Below are 21119 nucleotides of genomic sequence, written 5' to 3'. Positions count from 1 at the left end.
GTTTCCCCTACACATCTTATGCATCATCCCGGCCGACCATTCGTACTGCCCGGCTGGCTATCCGTACTGACTTCACAGATCGTACTGAGTATATACACACGGCTCTTCGTTATCCTGCACTTCGTTATCCGGTTGACAGCTGCCAAACACTGGCGGTTGATGTATTTAAAATTATTTTTACTAAACATGAAGTTTCTCCCGTGTGAATTAAAGTATCATTATCATTGTATCGAAGTTTTTAATACATAATTGTGATAAAAAATGAAATATATGAACACCATGAAGAAAATTCTCTTGTTCTTTGTCAGACAAAAAATAAATTCACACAGCACAAAATATAAAAAGCGTTGATCATGTTGATCATTCAAAAAACCTAAATGTCATTTTGTCCCCCAGTCAGCCGGATAACGAAGAGTCGTGTGTATTGGCTGTGTGGATGTTGTCAGAACGTCCGGCCTAAAACTTTAAAGCGAAGAAGAAGAAGAAGAAAAAGAAGAAGAAGAAGAAGTACTGAGTATATACAGGGTGGCTGAAAAAAATGCAACAAATTTCAGAGCGCATAGCTATCAAACCGCTGGTGACAGCGGTTCCATATTTTGCATAGTGGTAGTTCATTTTATTGGCTAAAAGCCTACAAAAGCATTTTCGATAATATTTTGTAAAACTTTTTAAAATCGTAATTGAACACAAACGTGACAATTTAATGTCGCTATATTTTGCAGAAAATGCGAAGCAACTATCGTTAAGGCTCTTCAAAACCCTGAATGTAACAAAACTTTCCGTTTTTCGAAACATAACTTGGTACAGGGATACTAGTAGTATTTTAAAATGTTTTGGTAGAGGTCTAAAAAAATTGCTGTATCGCTAGTCATCGTTCTAGTGAAGAAGCAAATTGAACAAAATCTGCGTCATTACAGTCATACGGTCCTTTTCCGTGCGAAAAAATAACGCGCCAAAAATAGTGCACTTGCCATCTTTCTCTACCGCATATGTACGAAATCGACGTACGTACTCTCAATGAAAATGTCAAATGCACTGCACAATTTTGCACTATACTATCACCTTAGACACTGTTTTCTCATTAATTCTTCACATATTTTCTTGTTTTTTGCTACTTTTTATGGAGTTTTGGTCAATTTTTTCCAATTTCACTACTCACATTTGCGAATATTTTTCTCATTCGACTATTGCTCAATGAGCCGCCCGACATGTCGAAAATGTTCCAGCTGGATGACAACAACACACAAAAATCTTTTAATATTTTCACTAAATAGGACTTTAAGACACAAGATTTTTATCACACAATATTGTTGCGAAACAATATATATTATTATTATATAATTTTATGTTATTATTTTTATGTTATTGTTCCCGATTCTGTCCCCTCTGTACAGCGCTATTCTTATTCGGGTCAGCAGAACCTATAAGTAGCCGCGCTATTGACAAAATCGAGGAGTTGGACCGGAATTTTAGACAATAAATGTCTTAATAATGAAGCTAGCGTTTTAATGTACGCTTCAATACTCCTGAGACAGTAGCAAACATCTGAATAACGAAATTTAATTTTCCATAAAAATTGTCCGGGTATTTATCAACCAAAACAGTGCCTAATTTTTGTTTAATTTTTGTCGGCACTGTCTTTTTCTAAATCACAACACATTTCTCTACTGAAGGAGCTTTCCCTCCTAATGCTATACAATAATATTATTGAGAAAACACGCGAAATTGCAAACTACTTTGCGAATTCACTGCACTGAGTAATTGTATTTGCCATTTGACGAGTGATATTTCCCCTCAGATATACTCAGTGAGGGGAAGATTATTTATAGGGACACTGGAAGTCACTGGAAGAGCCCATTTTGGCGCGTCATATTTTAGTCCTGGGCGAGTAATCTCAGAGTTATTACGACGGCAAGTGACTTTCGTAAAAACCATCATATTGTTCCCCACTTTCGGTCGTTCGACGCTCTGACGACCGTCACAGGACCCATTTTTGGATTGTTCACCTTGTCGAGAATTTCTTTTAATAACTTGCAAATAATATAGTCGGTAAAGAGCCTGATATGGTTTCTTGATGCGTTAGACTGGAGATCATGAAATAATACTCATTTCGTAGTTCCATGAGCTCATAATTCCCTTAAAAAGTGATTTTATTTGTAGGTGTCGAAAAAGTGCTTACTGGCGAAAAAGTACTGACTCTACCCTATATACTCAGTATAAATGTCGACTCATGCACACTAATGATGAGTATTTGAGACTTTGGGATATTTCAGACAAAATCTACTATCTACAGTGCCCGCTTCGTAATCCGGATGATTGGGAGACAATATGACAGATCTCCGCTTCGTAATCCGGATGATTTTTTTAAAATTGTTCAACGTCTCGAAAATATAATACAAGGTTTTTTTCTAGAATTAGAATAAAAGTTTTAAAGAAGCTTAAAAAGACATAGGGGGGTATGCACAGTAACCAGCTTACTTATTTATAAATAAGTTACTTATTAAAATGGCAGTTGAAAGCTTAATTTCAAATTAATAAGTGTTCCCATGCACAGTACTTAACATTTTATTAACTAATACATTTTTTGATTTATAAACATGCTCCTCGAGAGGAGCTTGTTAGACTTATTATCGTCAAATTAAGTAGAAAAAACAATAGGAATTGATATATTTCACGAAGTAAATTACGATTTATGTGGCCTTATACAGTTTTACAGGTGATTCCCTTAAAATCAAGTGAAAATAACCTGGGACTGTGAGGAAAAGGAGGCAATGTCAATTAATTTTACATATTCCAAAGAGGGTTTGATTTTAACAGTTTTCTTTTTAAAGATTTAGTGAACACATTGACTTCATTTGAGAAATAATGGACAGATTTTTACTTATAAATTATATTTATTGTAATTTTTATAAATTTTCGTCTGTTTTCGCTTCTATTTTTTCAATTTTGTTTTTTCTTTTGTGCATTAAGCACTGATTTTTATCTACCCAAAGATTTAACAATTCTTTCAATTAATTTATCAAATATTAGTGTAAAAAAATCCAGAGGGGTCATGTGTTACAAAAAACGAATACACATTTTCTTTTACAAATTAATAAGACTTTTTTACGAAATCCACCAAAAAAAAAACAAATGTTCATACATCATTACTAAGATTTTCAACATCTTACAGTGAAAAGACCTAAAATAAACCTAAAAAATAAAATCTTGACTGCTTCAAAATGTACAAAATTCTTTAAATTGAAAAACCTCTCAAGTTTTTCTCAGCTCTCGGGCGGTGGATAGGGGAAACCAACTGATTTATTAACGCTTTAAGGACGATTGGAACACCGGTGTCCCATACAGAAAATAATTTTTTCTGACTACAGTAGACTCTTCGATATCCAGCACTTCGATATCCGGGTGACAGCTGCCAAACACTGGCGGTTGATATATTCAAAATTATTTTCACTAAACATGAAGTTTGTCCAGAGTGAATTAAAGTATTATTAACATTGTATCGAAGTTTTTAATACATAATTGTGATAAAAAAATGAAACATAAGCACACCATGAAGAAAATTCTCTTTTTCTTTGTCAGACAGAAAATAAATTCACACAGCACAAAATAGAAAAACCGTTGATCATTCAAAAAACCTAAATGTTATTTGTCCCCCAGTCAGCCGGATATCGAAGAGTCTACTGTACCTAAAGTTATTTTTTTTCTTATGTCTGCACATAATTGTAAAGTAGAAGGTTGAAGGAATCTAGAATATTTTTTGCAAGTCTTCTAGCTATTTGGTATATAGTAAATATTTCAGCTGAAAAATGGCGAATTTTCATAATTTTCGAGTACTAGTTTCGTACTAAGTATTATACTCAGTACTGAGTTTATACATAGTAGATAGCCGGCCGGGTTATGCAGTGATAATGCATTTACATCTGCTGCATACGCTGCAGTTACATTTTCGAGCACTTCATGGCAGCCAACATTGAAATACCAAATAATTGTTACGTACAAAAAGGGCCAATAAAAATTTCGCGAAATAGCGCGGGAACTCCAAGCGTCTTCCTTTTGTCACATTCGTAGCGTGTTGCAAAAAGTTTTGTAAAGATTTACATCATTATTCTACAATTTTAAATCAATTTTATATTGAGAAAGTGTCTATTAAAGTGTGAAGAGTCTAAAATGTTTGTAATCAAGAGAGGTAAATATCCAGGAAAAGCTAAATTGAGCCCTAAATGGGAGGGTGCTCCGCAACAGACAAATCCAATTCTTTTCCCATTTCAGATGGAAGGAAGGAGGATGTTAATTGCGACAAGATCACCTCGAGGATCAATAAACTCTGCTACGGATTGAATATGAACTTTGTGGATCCTGTAAGTAGAGATTGTGGGGAATTTCGAGAGAAATCTCCTGACCAAATTGTCTTTGTTCAAAATAGCCGGCCATTACGCAGAAGGTGAAGAAGGGTTTGTATTCTGGAGTAACTACTCCAGAATTGGACAATCTGGCTGCAGAGATTGCTGCCACAATGACCACGGATCATGCAGACTTTGCCGTACTGGCAGCCCGACTCGTTGTCTCGAACCTGCACAAGGAGACGAAGAAACTCTTTTCTGACGTCATGACGGATCTCTACAAGGCTATCAATGAGACCACGGGGAAATTGTCACCCAAGATCTCAGAGAAGCACTACAACATCATCATGGCCAATTCGGAGAGGCTCAATTCGGCCCTGGTCCATGACCGGGACTATGGCTACAGCTACTTCGGCTTCAAGACCCTGGAGCGGTCGTACTTGATGAAGCTGGGAGGAAAGATTGCCGAGAGGCCTCAGCACATGCTGATGCGTGTTTCCGTGGGAATTCACGGAGAGGACATCGATGCAGCTATTGAGACGTACAATCTGCTCTCGCAGAAGTACTTCACTCATGCCTCGCCGACTCTCTTCGCAGCAGCCACGCCAGTGCCTCAATTGTCTTCCTGCTTTCTCCTCTCCATGGCCGAGGACAGCATCGAAGGTAAGGACAATTGGAAAATCACTAATTAGAATCCAAAAAATTTTCTTTTTATTAATATTCCGATTTGGAAGTAATTTGAGAGAAAATATTCTTATTGGAAATTTATAAGGGCTTCAGATCTAATGCCCTAGACACACTTACGACTTCAGCCGAGAGACGACTTAGTGAAAAATTATGGGCCTCGACTCAGGTCTGTCGAGGCCCTAGGCTTAGCCATAACTCTTTCGCGTCTTTAGGGTAATGTCATGACTCGGGGAAAAAAGTTTTTTTTGGGTATTTACATTAATTGAAATCTATCTGTTCGTGCACGACATCATAATAGAAGGATGTAAGATTCTTGGCTCATTTTCTCAAGACTCCAGTTAGATTTCAATTAATGTAAATAGCCAAAAATAAACTTTTTTCCCCGGGTCATATATGACCCTAAAGACGCGAAAGAGATAAGGCTTAACTTCTCTAATTTCTTATCAGTCGAAGATTTTTGGAAAATTCTGACTCAGAAATGGATTATTAATGGGAATTAATCTATTTGAATCAGAAGAACAAATTAAATTGGTTGCTATTTAGGATTTTGAGACCTTCGGAAACTAGGCTAAACCCGCTAAACCTCTAGTCTAAATACGGTCTTACCGCTGTACAACTTTGTTTAAAATCATTTTCTTCTTCCTCGAAAGAAAATGTGCTTTTTTTTTAAACAATTTCCTAGAATTTGATTCTGGGTACGCCTTGGGGCAATTATTGGCAGATAAGGTTACTTTTTAAACGCCGGATAGCGCTGAAAGTCAGTCAGGCGGCTGCAGCACACGAAGGGGATTACCCTAATTACAAAGTTAAAATAAGTTTTTTTTGATTTTTTGCAATTTTGCAAGAATTGTCGAAGGGATGGCAAAGCGTCCCTGTAGCCGATCGGTCGCAAAATTTCACAGTAACAGAAAATTCCCTGGAATTTGTCTTCTATTTTTCCGCGAGAGTTTCCGTGGAAATAAACGCTAATATTCCGCTTGTAATTCTGCGGAGTTATCAGCTTTTTTTCGCGTGGATTTCCTGGAAAAAAAGTCCGAGGAATTTTCTTGCAACATATCTGAGAGCATTTCCTGGAAATTGATTCAAAATTTCCTTTGAATATTCCGAGTATATTTTCTGATATCTTTCCGACCAAGACTCCATGGAAGTAAACGCGAAAATTCCGCAATTATTTTTCGCCTTAACGCTATAATTCTTGCGAGCTAGACATACTCAAATGAACGATATGGTAGCAATATTTTCAATTCAAAAGTAGAACAATTGAGTGTTCGTCTGATACATGAATACTCTCCAAGTTCTAAATTGCCAATTGGTACTGATCCTCCATTTATTTTGTGGATGTTTTTTGTGGAAATTCTCTATTAAAATTCCACGCAATTTTTAACCAATTTTAGGAATCATTTTGAAGAAAAATATTTTAAAAAAATCCACTGGAAAAGTCGTGGAATTCCGTAATATTAAACCACGGAATTCTCTAAGGCCGTTGTATGGAAATTTCCACGGAGAATTTCGTGGAAATAAAGAGGATTTTCCGAATTTTGAAAGGGCTCACTGTCGATTATACACTAATAATCCATAGGAAAAGCAGTGGAAATATTCGTCAGAAAAAGTCCATGGAAACTCGCGGACATTTCTTATTAGACGGTCCTATACAGAGTTCCGCAAACGTCCATGGAACGCTAGGAAGAAATTTAGCGGCAAATTCCATCTCGGAAGCTTACGCGGATTTTGAGCGGTAAAATCCAGGGAACTCTACGCGGATTTTAGCGGTAAAATCAGCGGACATGGCAGAAAAGGCTGCTGGAAATCCAGTGGAATCGCTGCAGACGTTGGCTGTCACAGACTGCGAAGTGCTCGAACTCGTGACTTAAATGCTAGAGGAGATTGGGGCAAATTTGTCAAAACGGAAATTTTATTTTTTCACAAGCTATCAGAGAATCTGAACTTTGCCGAAGTTATTTTCCCCTAATTCAAAAGTAAATGCGCTTTCTGAGCCATTTTCCAAAAGATAATTTTGTGAAAATTCTCAAAACAGACGGGACAAATTTTGTCAGAACTGGGATATTTTTTTATCATTTTCTTTCGTTTTGTTATGAGTTCTCGTGAATCAAAAAAATATCCCATAGTGATATTTTGATAGGAAATTTACTCCTTTATAACTTTATGCAGACCATTTTTTATTCGAGAAATGCGTTTTTCAAGTGAGCAAGAAAATTCTCTTCGCCGGACTTACAAATGGCAAAACTGCGAATTCGGCGAGTTGAACTGAACGAATTTTGCCGAGTAAATGTAACAGCAAAACAAAGGAAGAAAGGTGGTGGTGTTTTCTTCAAAAAATAAGCCTTAAAAACACATTTCTGATATTGGGAGTGTTGCAAATTCTTCCAAAAATTCTTTAATCTCTTCCTGTTGGAATTGTTTTGCTTCAGAAATCATCTGCAGTCTAATCAGAACCAGTGATTTTTCGACATGTGAAATGTCGAAATTATTCGTTTTTTGTCAATTATTGCTATTGGAGAAGTATCAGATTCAAAAATTTACAAATATCTAAAGATAAAATTTCAACAAAAATTAATTTAATTTTAATTTGATCTGACGAAATGAAGCATATAATAAGTGCATTTTTGACAAATTATACATATAATTTATATTTCTGGCACGTGTTTTTACTTTGATGGCTGAAACGTTTTTAAGGGACAGGGTCTCTCGCACTAACCTACGCTAGTCCTGGTGATTCTCCGCCAGCACACGCTTTTACGTCAGGAAAATTTCACAAAATCAAAATTCACATCCATTCTTGTCTCACTTTCTTACGTTTTGCAGACGTACATTTCTTTAACATTCTTCTTTAAAAAAAATCAATTTAGTTCAATCCAATTTCGACTACGAAAGACTGAGATAGTCATATACAGAACCTTTCAGAAAAAAACAGGATGCGAATTTTGATTTAGTGAAATTTTCCTGATTTAAAAAGTGTGCCAGAGCCATTACCAAATTCAATTTCTTATGGCTCTAGCACACCTTTTAGATCAGGAAAATTTCATGAAGTTGAAATTCGGATCCCTTTTTTCTCACATGTTTTGCATATGTCTATCTCATTCTTTCGCACTCTTCTTCTTTTTTTAAACATCACAACAAATTCAACTTAGCTTAATCGAATTTTAGGGAGCGAAAGAATGAGATTGTCATATGCTAAACATGTGAGAAAGAAAGGTTTTCGAATTTCAACTTCATGAAATTTTCCTGATCAAAAAGGTGTGCCGGAGTTATTTTGACTCTAGCACACCTTTATACCAGGAAAATTTTATAAAGTCAAAATTCACGTCCTTCTCTTAAAAGCTTTGCATAATGTCTATCTCATCCTTTCTCGCTCGAAATTCGATTGAACTAAATTGAATTTGGAGTGATTTTTAAAAGAAGAAGAAGAGTGGGAAAGAATCAAATAGACATATGCAAAGCGTTTGGGAAAGAAAGGGATTCGAATTTCGACTTCATGAAATTTTCCTTATTTAAAAGGTGTGCAAGAGCCATTACCAAATTCAATTTCTTATAGCTCCGGCACGGCTTTTAGATCGGGAAAATTTCATGAAGTCGAAATTAGAATCCCTTTCATTCTCTTCTTCTTTTTCTTTTAAACGTCATTCCAAATTTAATTTAGCTCATTTGAATTTAGAATGCGAAAGAATGAGAGCTGTTGTAATTTTTTCCAAACAAATTTTATTTTCCAACAGAATTTCACAGCGTTTCTTATTTTTGTTTCGGCTAGAATAAAAATTAGCAAAAAATGGCGTCAGTGTTAAAGGAAGAAAAAACTAAAATTAACTCAATCTCACATTTTAAAGCAATCTGCTCCACCTACACAAATCCTATCCTTTTACTGTCCTTGTCCTTCTTTTTAGTATCCCTATCAAATTACAATATTATTAATTTCAGTATTAAAATAAATTCTTTTTCTACAATTTAGTTTAAAAAAAGCAATTTAGTTTATTAGAAAATCTTTCGTGTGTCAGGAATCTACGATACCCTGAAGCAATGTGCTCTGATCTCAAAGGCTGCCGGAGGAATTGGCGTGAATATGCACTGCATTCGTGCTCGGGGCAGTCATATTGCCGGCACCAATGGCACCTCCAATGGCCTTGTCCCAATGCTTCGTGTCTACAACACAACAGCCTGCTACGTTGATCAGGGTGGGAACAAGCGTCCCGGTGCCTTTGCTATCTACCTGGAGCCCTGGCACGGTGACATCTTTGAGTTTTTGGATCTCAAGAAGAATACGGGCAAGGAGAAGGCACGAGCAAGGGATCTGTTCTATGCTCTGTGGATCCCGGATCTGTTTATGCAGAGAGTATCTGAAGATGGGGAATGGAGTTTGATGTGTCCGAATCAGAGTCCAGGATTGTTTGATTGCTGGGGTGAGAAATTCAATGAATTGTACATGAAGTATGAGAAGGAAGGTAGGTATATCAGGAGAATTCCTGCGAGAGATCTCTGGTTTGCCATAATTCAGAGTCAAGTGGAAACTGGGACGCCGTACATGTTGTACAAAGATGCGTGCAACAGGAAGAGCAATCAGCAGAATATTGGGACAATTCGCTGTAGCAATTTGTGCACAGAAATTGTAGAATATTCGTCCAAGGATGAGATTGCTGTGTGCAATCTGGCATCTATTGCTCTCAATATGTTCGTAAAGGCTGATAAGACGTACGATTTTGAGAAACTCAAAGCAGTGACGAAGATTGTTACGCGCAATTTGAACAAAGTCATCGACATCAACTACTATCCCGTACCAGAGGCCAAATTGTCCAATATGAGGCACAGGCCAATTGGGATTGGGGTTCAGGGTCTGGCGGATGCTTTCATTTTGATGCGTCTGCCCTATGACAGCGAAGAAGCCAAGAAACTCAATCAGCAAATCTTCGAGACCATCTACTACGGTGCCTTGGAGGCAAGTTGCGAATTGGCTGAGAAGCTTGGACCCTACGAGACATACGCAGGATGTCCAGTGAGCAAGGGTATCCTGCAGTACGAAATGTGGGGAAAGAAACCAACGGATTTGTGGAATTGGGATGAGTTAAAGGCAAAAATTGCCCAACATGGCGTGAGGAATTCGTTGCTGGTTGCCCCAATGCCAACAGCTTCAACGGCCCAGATTCTAGGCAATAATGAATCCTTCGAACCCTACACATCCAACATGTACAACCGCCGAGTACTCTCCGGTGAATTCCAGGTAAGAATTTCATTTTAACAAAATTTTTTTACAAGGTTTTTTCCTCAGTAACACTTTTTAGGTGTAAAAATATATCAACATTTTTTAATGTTAATTTTACACCTTGTTAAGTGTAAAATTAACATGAAAAAGGGTAACTTTTACCCCTAAAACACCTAAAAAACATAATATTTACACCGATTTCGGATCAATAATGCAGGGTAAACCCAGCAACGAAAGTTCTCTGTTTGAACACCGTTCAGCAAACGCGTTCGGAACAGGGTTCGGTCCAATGTAAATCCTTACGGGCTGGGAAAAAACGAACGCGGTTCAAGCAATAGTTCTCCATAGTGGCCACCACTTTCTGAACATTTGGGAGGGCGCCACCGTCGCGGTATCTCGAACAGGGAACTCTTTCGTTGCTGGGAAATTAACATTTCCGGAATGTTATTTTAACTTTTCCGGATTTTTCGGAATTTTGAGATTTCCTCACTGTTTTAGGTAGGAAGAAGAAAATACAGGGGGTTCCGGTATTACAGGTAGTTCCGGTTTAAGTGAAAACTGACTGAAAAATTTAAATAAGGACTTTGTCATCGTTTCTAAAATAAGTCCTTAATAAGCGACATCTGGGAGCAAATTCTGAACGTTTACCTGCCATGTAGTAAGAGACTACATAGGTTCGTTAAAATGTCTCTGTATGTCTGAGCCATAGAATGCCGAACGATTGAAACTTCACATTTTACTACCTACGAATACAAGCACTGATACACTTTGGAAAAAAGATGACACCTTATTCAAATGCATTTTAGAGATTTTAAACCAAATAACAGGTTTTTCTGTGATTAAATTTAAGCGTGTCCCGAATTTAAAGGACAAGAAGACAAATACTATTTATATTTCTTGAAAGGTATTTCATTGTGATTCAAATCCACTTTATGGTTTTTTTTATTCAAGCGGTTTCTCCGCGAAATCTTCGCACCATCTTCTTTACTCCCCTCATAAGGCTCTGGACAAGGTCGTCCCCACGATCTCTGACGACTTTCTTCCACTTTCGTGCGAAGTCCTGCAAATCTTTGGCTGGATTAGCCTTCTTCTTCAAGTCTCCTTTGAAAATTCCCCAGTATTTCTCAATGGGACGGACTTCTGGAGTGCAGGGCGGCTTGACCTTCCTATCTACATATTTGACATTGTTGTTGGCAAACCATTCCAGGGTGGCTTTCGCGTAATGACATGATGCCAAATCAGCCCAAAATAGAGGAGGGATGTCGTGGCTTTGATACAGTGGCAAAAGTCGTTTTTGGAGGCACTCTTTAATGTAGATATCCACGTTCATCGTCCCTGTCATGAAAAATTCTTCGCTGCGACGTCCACAAGAGCAGATTGCCATCCAAACCACATATTTCTTCGGAAACTTGTCGTACTCTTTGAACCTGTACTTGCTGGCTACACTCGTACGAGTCTTCGCCGTGTAAAACTGTTGGCCGGGCAACTTAGTAAATTCATCTTTTACGACAGTTTCGTCGTCCATCAAAACGCATCCTTGAAAGCCTTTCAAAACTCGATCACTCAGATTTCTCGACCTTGTTTTGGCACTTTGCTTCTGCTTGTTCGTGCGATGGGGAGCAGCTTGAGCTTTGTTTGTACGTTATCAATCCGTTATTCTCTTTGATTCTCTGCACTAAGCTCTTGGAGATACCCAGCTTTTTGCCCACATCTCTGACTGAAAGGCAAGGTTGCTTCTGGAAAAGCGCCAACACTCTCTTCTCCATCCTCTTGTCTACAGCTCCAGGTTTTCTGCCACATCCTGGCTTTCGAACAACTGTCTTGAGTTCCTTGAAGCGTAATATAACCCTTCGCACCGTGAATAGACACTTTCCGGTGGTCCTTCCGATTTCAGAATAGCTAGCTTTTGGATTCTTTGTTGTGTCGCATTTTGTGCATCACAACTCGGTTTTCAAATATTCATGATCGCACTGGTTCTTTCGTGAAATATCAAGAAGAGACATGATAGATCATGTCTAACGCCGCGAGAGTTTTCTATCCAATTATCCTTACGAAATTTATAGCCCAAAGTAACATCTTAAAGCCATTAGGCAGGTGTTCGTAAGATCACGATGGGCGAGATATGAGTGACCAAAAAGAGGGTGCATTTGTTGGCTTAAGCAAACAAAGGCACCCTCTATTCCTGGAAAACTCGTAAAGTGGGTGATCTATGGTGACAAGCCTTTAAGATTACTTTCTCTTCGAGACGGTCGTAAAATTAGAGCTCGCGCCAAGAAAGCCATAAAATCCTGAAAAGAAATGGGGACAAGGATGGCAAACGATCAAAAAGGTGTGATCCTCGGTCATCTCAATTAAGCATCCCCTTGCTTAAGGATATAGAAAGTATTGGAGAAAACTCTAGAGATAGCGAAAGTGGATAGTTGGATATTTTAATAGGCACTTAACTATCGTCTCCAGACGATCGTTATCTAGAGGTTCGTCCTGAATCACTAATTGGACACCTTCCCACGGGAAATAATGTCGAATAGAATTAGGGTGCGAGTGGAGGATTTTAGTATAAAAAGGGTAGCTAAATTCAAGAGGTTGGTTCAGTCACAGTGTAAAAGTAGCCCAGGTCACTGGGTAGTGTAACAGTAATCACCAAAAAAAGAACTTTAGCAGCCAAGAATATAGCATCTTAGTGAAAAAAAGTTCATCTGGATCTGGAGACAACAAGGTGGCCTCATTTGGGGTCACCACATCTTTAGCTGCGTGTCCACGATCAATTTGCGCAGGTTCTCCATTTTTATCACTTTTCTCAGCCAAAACACAACCTTTTTCAATATTTTTTTCCAGAAATGAAAAGCTGACGAAATTCTCTTAAAACGTCAAAAAAATCAAAACAAAACTCAATTCCTATTGTGACTAACTTCATGTCGACTAACCTCATGTTTAAATCCTTCTTCTTCTTCTTCTATTTTATGTAAGGCTGTCGGACTCACTCGGGTCCATATAGCCAAGAATTTAAATCCGGGACACGCTTTATTCTGACTTCATTACACGTCATAAGTACCGATCCGAGGTATTTGAAGTCATTCCACTCGTTCACAGTGACATTCTGATGGGATCTGGAAGATCTGGATGCTGTGGTGCCAGTGACCATGCACTTTGTTTTACTTTCGTTAACCTTGAGTCTTAAGGTCAATTTATAGGGGGGGGGGAGTCTCCCAAAGGTCCCAAGCCTATCTTTAACCGTTTAGCTTGTGGATGTGGTAACATCCAGACGGACGTGACGTTATTTCTCAAAAAAAAAACGCCTGAAGCATGGAGATATGTTGAGAGAAATGGTCTCCAGAGGGTGGAAGGTGGAAATTTTGGGGGGTGAAAAAATCAATTTATACCGCGAAGTCCACAAAGATCGAGATGTAAATGGATTCATCCTAATTAAAACCCTACAACTCATTATGGAACAATCCAATATTAATTCAAATCCACAAATAAATTCATCTAATTCTGTATTGACACTCTGGTTAATATCTTTATTAACAGAATAATAATATAATTGATTAATGTACTTCAGCGAACAATGCACAACAATATTCATTATTCCATTAAATTACAAATGATAGTAATTAGGATCTTCCAAGTACTGCAGTTGGATTAAGATAATAACATTGGTGATAACTGCATTGAAAACCTGTAAATGGCATGGAATCCATTAGAAATATTTATTTTAATGTATTGGTATCGTACATATTTAATTAGCTATGTTACTTACGGAGAGATATAGGGACCAATTAATTAATTGAAAGTTCACTCGCAATTCAAAAGGTTCGTGAAGTTGTCTTAAAATTAATTGTGACAACTCGCCAGGTTTATAATTAATTAAATCTGATCCTGTAATCTGATTATTTGCCTGTAAGACATTCTCTAATAATTTTCCCGTTCTCCCAATAAAAATAATTATTGCAAATTCAGGGATTAACGAGGCATTGCAATAGAAAGCTATAAACAAGAGTTTATCTAAATCACGATTTACAAGAATTAAAACTGTCAAAGTGTACGTATAAACAGTAAGGATAGAGGCTCCAAAAATACTTGAGAGAAAAAGTAAATCTCCGAATGTTTTATTTAAAAGATGAATTACTTCGCATAGTGAAATTTTGATCTTAAAGACAATTTTAGAAAATATTTTGTTTTTTTTCAAAATTTCATTGAATTCTTCAATTTCATGTGAAAAAAACTTTATAAAATATGTGACGTAGAGAACTGACAATTTGGTCATACAAACTGTACTAAAAACAATGAAAAATTCGTAAAATAGACGAAAATACAGGGGAATTTTGAATATGAATATCAATACAAAAGCCATTATTGTTCCATAAAAAGTTGAGTAGTATAGGAGAATACCGTAGAAAAAATTATTTGCAGAGCTTTTTAATGAATTAAATGAGTAATTTAATTCTGTTTCAATCAACATTTCAAATTTTGCAACAGCTACTAACAATTTAGAATGCAAATGTTTAACACACCAATTTAAAATTAGATACAAACTGTACCAAATGACATTAATCAGATGTCCACATGATACCACTAAACTCGTTAAATTAGACTTCTTAAAATATTCTAATTCTAAATCTCTTACTAGTGTTTCGTAACGAATGAGGTATCTATACCCTACATAAATGTACAATGGCATCAGTGATATCAACACCAAAGAAACTATCTTATAAATTCTTTGATTTTTCCGGTCCCATTCCGCGAAAAAATAAATTTTTCGAATAAGACAGAATTTTCCCAGAGCTTTGTCTAGATTCATAACAACAAAATAACTTTCTCACGTGATATTTTGTACAAGGACAATGCTTAACTGTGAATGAAGTATACATTTTGACGAATATTTTCCTAATGTTGATAACTATAATTCGTTTTAGTTAATAATAATTGGTTGATTGTGATAATGATAATTGGTTCAAGGTGAATTATTATTGGTAATATAACCCTTACCTTATAAGGGGCATAACAAAATGCAGTAGGAGAAAGTACTCTCCCTTTCAACGTTCATGCTTGCAAGTGAATTTTCTTTTTTTTTTCCTAAGAGACTTTCACATAATTATCACGCAATTATCAATAATTGATGATAAGCTAACTAATAATTTAATAGAAATGTGTAAGTCTCTTAGGAAAAATAAAAGAAATTTTACATTATTCGAAGGTATGAACGTTCGAAAGGAGTGTACTTTCCCCTAATTTCATTAGCTAATAACTACTCCCTTTGTTCCGTAAAAAAAGTTGTATATTTGGGGAAAAGTTTGGGATTATGGAATGGTTTCAAGAACAGTAAATAATTTTGTTATTGATGAATAACATTATCAAGTAGGGGAAAGTGCCCATGCTTGATACTGCAAAATGATGTCCAAGGTTTGTGATTATTTTCTGATTAACACACAAACCGAAGCGATTCTTCCACTATGACAAAAAAATGTCTCACTTATTAGGTTCATAATCCCACCTCAAATAGTTCCTGGAAATCCTTAGATTTTCCTCAAGAAGAAAATGGAAATTCAGTAGCGATTTTTATACAAGTTTGGTCCGGGGCCTTCCTGTATAATAATTGATTCGGCAATTCGGAGGCCCATTTTCACTGCAAAAAATTCACCGGATACAAAAAATTGCACATCAATATTTAGACGGAACTCTAATCTATCTGCTTAAATCGTTTGTACGAATGGTTATTAGTTTTAAAATCACTTTTATGTAATTTTTCTAAGCCATGTTTTTATGACATTAGGGCGCTAGCGAAAACCATTTTTTCACTTTGAGTCCATGAAAATGTCACTCTGCAACCTTAAAATTCAGGCAACAGGGTTTAAGATTATGTCAATTATCGATAAAATTGGCGGATTGCAATATGTGTAATTATGAAATAATCACATCTAATGATATAGTTGCCACATTAAAATTATCATTCATGGACCCTTCTTAAAATATAGGATGGACAAAAGTAGAATTTATGAATTAGCCACCATCCACAAAAACAGTGTCCACCAATTAAAAATATTTTTACATAAATATTAGTACTGATGAACCCCCTAAGTGCCTATGATAGTAGTTTTCCTGTACAGCGACATTAATTAAGAAATACTTATGAAATATCATGTATCGAAATTACAGTTTTGGACCCATTTTTCATTTTTGCTTCCTGAAACTAGGAAAAAAGAGCTAGGATCCTAATTTTTTTAGGAAATGTGAGGTTTAGCACCAGCTATTGAAATATATTGCGATGAGTTATAACTATTGATTAACATAGGAAAAAAATAGTTATTATCAAGCTTGGATCGTATCAAGCATGGTCACTTTCCCCTAATTATTTTCAACGATAATATTTCTTGGAGTCCTGTCATATTAAAATTGTTACATTTTCGCGGTTTTGTCATTGATTTTTTGCATTATTAAATGTATCGAGATATTTGTATTACAAGTTCATTATTTATTTTTTTATAATGTCCTGTAAAAGTTGAATTTGATAAATTTATGGAGTTTTTAGGCAAAAGAAATTCATTTAGTACGTTTTATCACATGGGCGCTTGACTCGTTCCACAATCAGTTATTTGTACCGGGCGGGGGACTCAAACTCATAACTGCGAGAGTTAAGCCAAAGATCTCACTGCTCAACAGCAGACGATCTTGCCAATCACACTTGCCAATCAGAAGTGCTCATGATTTTGGAAAGGGTGCTTATAAGAATCAATGTTCTAAGTTTGAAGTGCAATATTTTCAATACAAATTGAATTTTTTGCAACTCCCTTTCCAGAAGACTTGTTTAGAAACTTGTCAAGCTGTTTATCGCCTTTGTTTTTACTAAAGTAATTCTTAGTACTTTTCAAAATGAATTGATATGTAGAGATGAATTTGTCTCTAATTTTGGACACCTTGGTTGTAAATTTGGACACTTTGGTTGTAATTTTGGAAAGGATGCCCACTGTTTTTCATTTCAAGAACTTATCTGAAACTTTTCATATAATTCATTAAAGTGAATTGACTTCGTAAATACAAATATGCGCGGATTCGCGCATTCCCTGGTCTTTCCAGAAGCCTTTTAAGGCTATTCTCACTACATCTCGTTCATGGATATGATGGTCCTTTGTTTCTCCGGGCATTTATACAACTTTGTCATCACAAAAGCTAAAATTTCACGAAATTTCGAGGAAACAAAACCTGTCCAAAATAAGGAGTATCACCTGACTGGTTAATCTATTAGAAAATTGTCCATTTTTCACACGAAAAACGCAATTCAAAAGGCAAATCTCACTTCAGGTCAAATGTACAAATCACCATTAATGTGAATCAACACAATATTCAATGAATATTTAATAATATCACTCAAAAAAAGGCTAAGAAACATTAGCCGTACTCACTATGGCGTTGTTATCTTGTAATCTGTAATTTGTAAAGGGCTGTTAAGGTCATCATAGTGAGTGGCAAAATAATCACTTTGACGTTTCGTAATCTTGTTAAGATTTTTTTTGTTTACATTTTGGTGTTTGTCGTCACAATGAGTCACAAGTACAATAAACAGCGTTTATTAAAATTAAATGAAATTAAATTAATTTAAATTAATACTTACCGAATTATCGGTGTTTTTCTCCATTTTGTTGACCGGCTCAAACCAAAACACTGCACAAATTCTGAGGTTATGTCATTTCTCATTCAATTTTAGCTTTTTTATGAAAACCCCGAAAGCTTTCGGAAAGGCATGAAGTTAGCTGCTAGTACTTAACAAAATAAAATTTTTACAAGATTACAAGATTACGCACCCCAGAGTCCATTATTTCGTTATGTTCTCGTAATGTATTTTATGAATGAAAAATTGTAACAAGATTACAGATTACGGAGATTACGCGATAACAACGCCATAGTGAGTACGGCTATTGTTAGTACTTCACCACAGCTAAATAAGACAGAAGCAAACACAAAGTTCTGGCATATTTTTCGTAAGTAATTGCTCACACTGAAGTTTCAACAAAGGAATTTTAACTGAAATCATATTCAAAATTTAACGTATTTAGTGTTAAAATCTTCTAAAAAGAACAAATATTTAGATAGAATTCATTAATCATCAAATAATGGAATAAAAATCCATCCTTTTAATCAATTCATTTTTAGTGTCCAATTTTATCCTCACAGTGTCCAAAATAAGAAACTGGACAAAATTATGAGCCTTTCCCCTATATTTTGCAATTTTATGTTTTTTTTTTAATTTTATCATTTTGTTTATTAATATTTTCTTGACCTCAAGTTCCCTATGTTCCGAGCGAGATATAACATATGATGCAAGCACATGTCTTCATGAAACACTGTTAGGCATATTCGTCAGTTAAATCAGCATTTGTCGTAACTTCATTTTTGCGATTTTGAGATATATACATATTTGGAATCAGCGTAATTTTGTTTATTAAACGCACTTGTGAAAAAGAAACTTTTATAAGCCCAATAAAAATTATTTTAAACAAAAATTATCGTAAGTGCTCTTAATTAAGAAAAAATTTTCAGAATTTGTCGTAACTTCCATTTTTGGGGAAGTTACGACAAATTTTCAATAATCAGCATTTGCCGTAACTTCTTTTGCTTACTTGCGTGGCTTGTAATTTGTAGAAAAATTGCAATATTTCTCAATAAAACGTTTATAAACTCTTCCAAATATCGAAAGACAGTGCGAATAGTGTAACATGAAATCATTTTAATTCAATATTTGCGAGAAAAAAGTGAGAAAAAATCCCTACCCATTTGTCATTAATTCAAAACAAAACAAGCGACGTGGCGCACAAAATTTATTCAATAAAACTCATGAAATAAAAGCTTTTTGGGACAGGGATAACAGTATTATTGACTAATTTAGTCAAAAAAGGCGCTTATTATCACTAGAATAATTCAAATTGATATAATGCATCTTAGAAAATTGTCGTAACTTCCAGAATCTCCATACATTGGAAGTTACGGCTTTATAAACGATGGAAGTTACGATAAAATATTATTGTGTTTCTTCTAACATATTTCTCAATATTGCAACTTTTAAATAATTTTATAAAGACGTTCTCGAGTTAACTTACAGTTTATTAGTGCCACTTTTATTATTTTGACTCAAAAGTATCGCATTCGGGGCTCATTTTTAAGAAAAATAAAACTGGACTGAAAATTTAGTCTCCTGAAATGTTGTCAAAAGGAAGTTACGACAAATGCTGATTTAACTGACGATATTTCTAATTGATGTTCCATATGAACTTTCTCACACGAAAATCTTCTTGACTGAAGTATATTCTTTAAATGAAAACACTTAAGCATATACTTCAGTCGAGATGGAATTTACATTGAAAAAGAGTAATAATTACATCGATATTCATAGAGTGAATTCAACTCTGCCATAGAGTTGATTTAACTTTTTAGGTTTTTTCTTAGTGTATAATGCGTTTTTGAAAATTGTCGTAACTTTCAAGATCTCCATACATTAGAAGTTACGGGTTTATAAACGATGCAAGTCACGATAAAATCTTATGTTTCTTCCGACATATTTCTCAATATTGCAGCTTTTAAATAATTTTATAAAGATTTTCTCGAGTTAACTTACACTTTATTTGTGCCACTTTTATTATTTTCACTCAAAAGTATCGCATTTGGGGCTTATTTTTAAGAAAAATAAAGCTGAATTGAAAATTTCGTCTCCTGAAAAGTTGTCAAAAGGAAGTTACGACAAATGCTGATTTAACTGACGAATTTAGCGATTTTTAACCCATTCAGTCAATGTACCAGAAATATATCAGATAGAATGTTCATATTTTGGGATTAGTTTGCTACAGATTAATAGATGATTTTTTTGAAAAGAAATAATTTTTATCCATTATGGTGGCGCGAGGAGCCGCCCTCAAACTCAAACACGCGTCTTAACGGTCACTGAATTTAAATTCTGTTCATTAATTCATTACAAACTCTATTGATTTAGATAGAGTAACTATTCAAGAAAACACATTGGCAACCAGAATTCAAATCAGGAAAGAGGATGAAGGTCAATTTTAGCAAATTCGACGGGATGTCGCATTATCCGTCCGCCATTTTTAGCAAAATTTTTGCATGACTTTACGTGAAGCGAGAAAAGAACAAAATATACTCCCATCTCAATCGGGATATTTTTTCCAAGTAATTAAAGGACTAAAGTAACTAAAAATCCATTTCCGACAGCAATTCGGATAGCGATTGCCTTGTAATAAATCATCTAAAATCACTCAATTTGCGTATGATGTATAATACGATGGTAAGGAATGGGTTAATTTTCCGATTTACCTCATTTAAGGTCGTCAACAGCCATTTGCTGAAGGACCTTTCGGAACGAGGCCTCTGGAATGACGACATGAAGAACAAACTGATTGCCAACAATGGCTCAATCCAGTCCATCCAGGAGATTCCGCTGGAAATCCGCGAGCTCTACAAGACCGTTTGGGAGATCAAGGTGAAGACCATGATCGAGATGGCGGCTGACCGAGGAGCCTTTATTGACCAGAGCCAGTCATTCAACATTTACGTGGCAGAACCCAATTACGGCAAACTCACTTCCATTCACTTCTACGCCTGGAAGCAGGGCCTGAAAACCGGAATGTACTACCTGCGCACCAAACCAGCGGCCAATGCAATTCAATTCACCGTGGACAAACTGAAGCTCCGGGAGGACATCAGCACAAACGGGGAAACGCACGTGAATGGGGAAAGTCAAGTGGATCAGGGACGTGCCGAAATGCTCTGTTCCCTGGACAACAAAGAAGCCTGCATGTCCTGTGGCTCGTAATACCCAACCCTCCGCCGCCCCCCCCCCCCCCCCCCAAAAAAAGAACATCAACATCTAACCGAAAAATTAA

At 36.0% G+C, this 21119-nt stretch overlaps 1 protein-coding gene across 1 annotated transcript; it reads left to right on the top strand.

The window, feature by feature from the left end:
• Positions 1-3941: 3941 nt before the first annotated feature.
• Positions 3942-21072, top strand: LOC129806534 (ribonucleoside-diphosphate reductase large subunit). Its single transcript, XM_055855198.1, has 5 exons — positions 3942-4186; positions 4270-4358; positions 4424-5003; positions 9038-10254; positions 20561-21072. Exons 1-5 carry the CDS (start codon positions 4168-4170, stop codon positions 21047-21049), a joined length of 2394 nt encoding a protein of 797 aa, XP_055711173.1. The 5' UTR covers positions 3942-4167; the 3' UTR covers positions 21050-21072.
• The last annotated feature ends 47 nt before the right edge of the window (positions 21073-21119 follow it).

The sequence above is a fragment of the Phlebotomus papatasi genome, chromosome 3 (genome assembly GCF_024763615.1).
Source record: "Phlebotomus papatasi isolate M1 chromosome 3, Ppap_2.1, whole genome shotgun sequence".
NCBI lineage: Eukaryota > Metazoa > Arthropoda > Insecta > Diptera > Psychodidae > Phlebotomus > Phlebotomus papatasi.
This window is presented reverse-complemented; position numbering and strand designations above follow the sequence as displayed.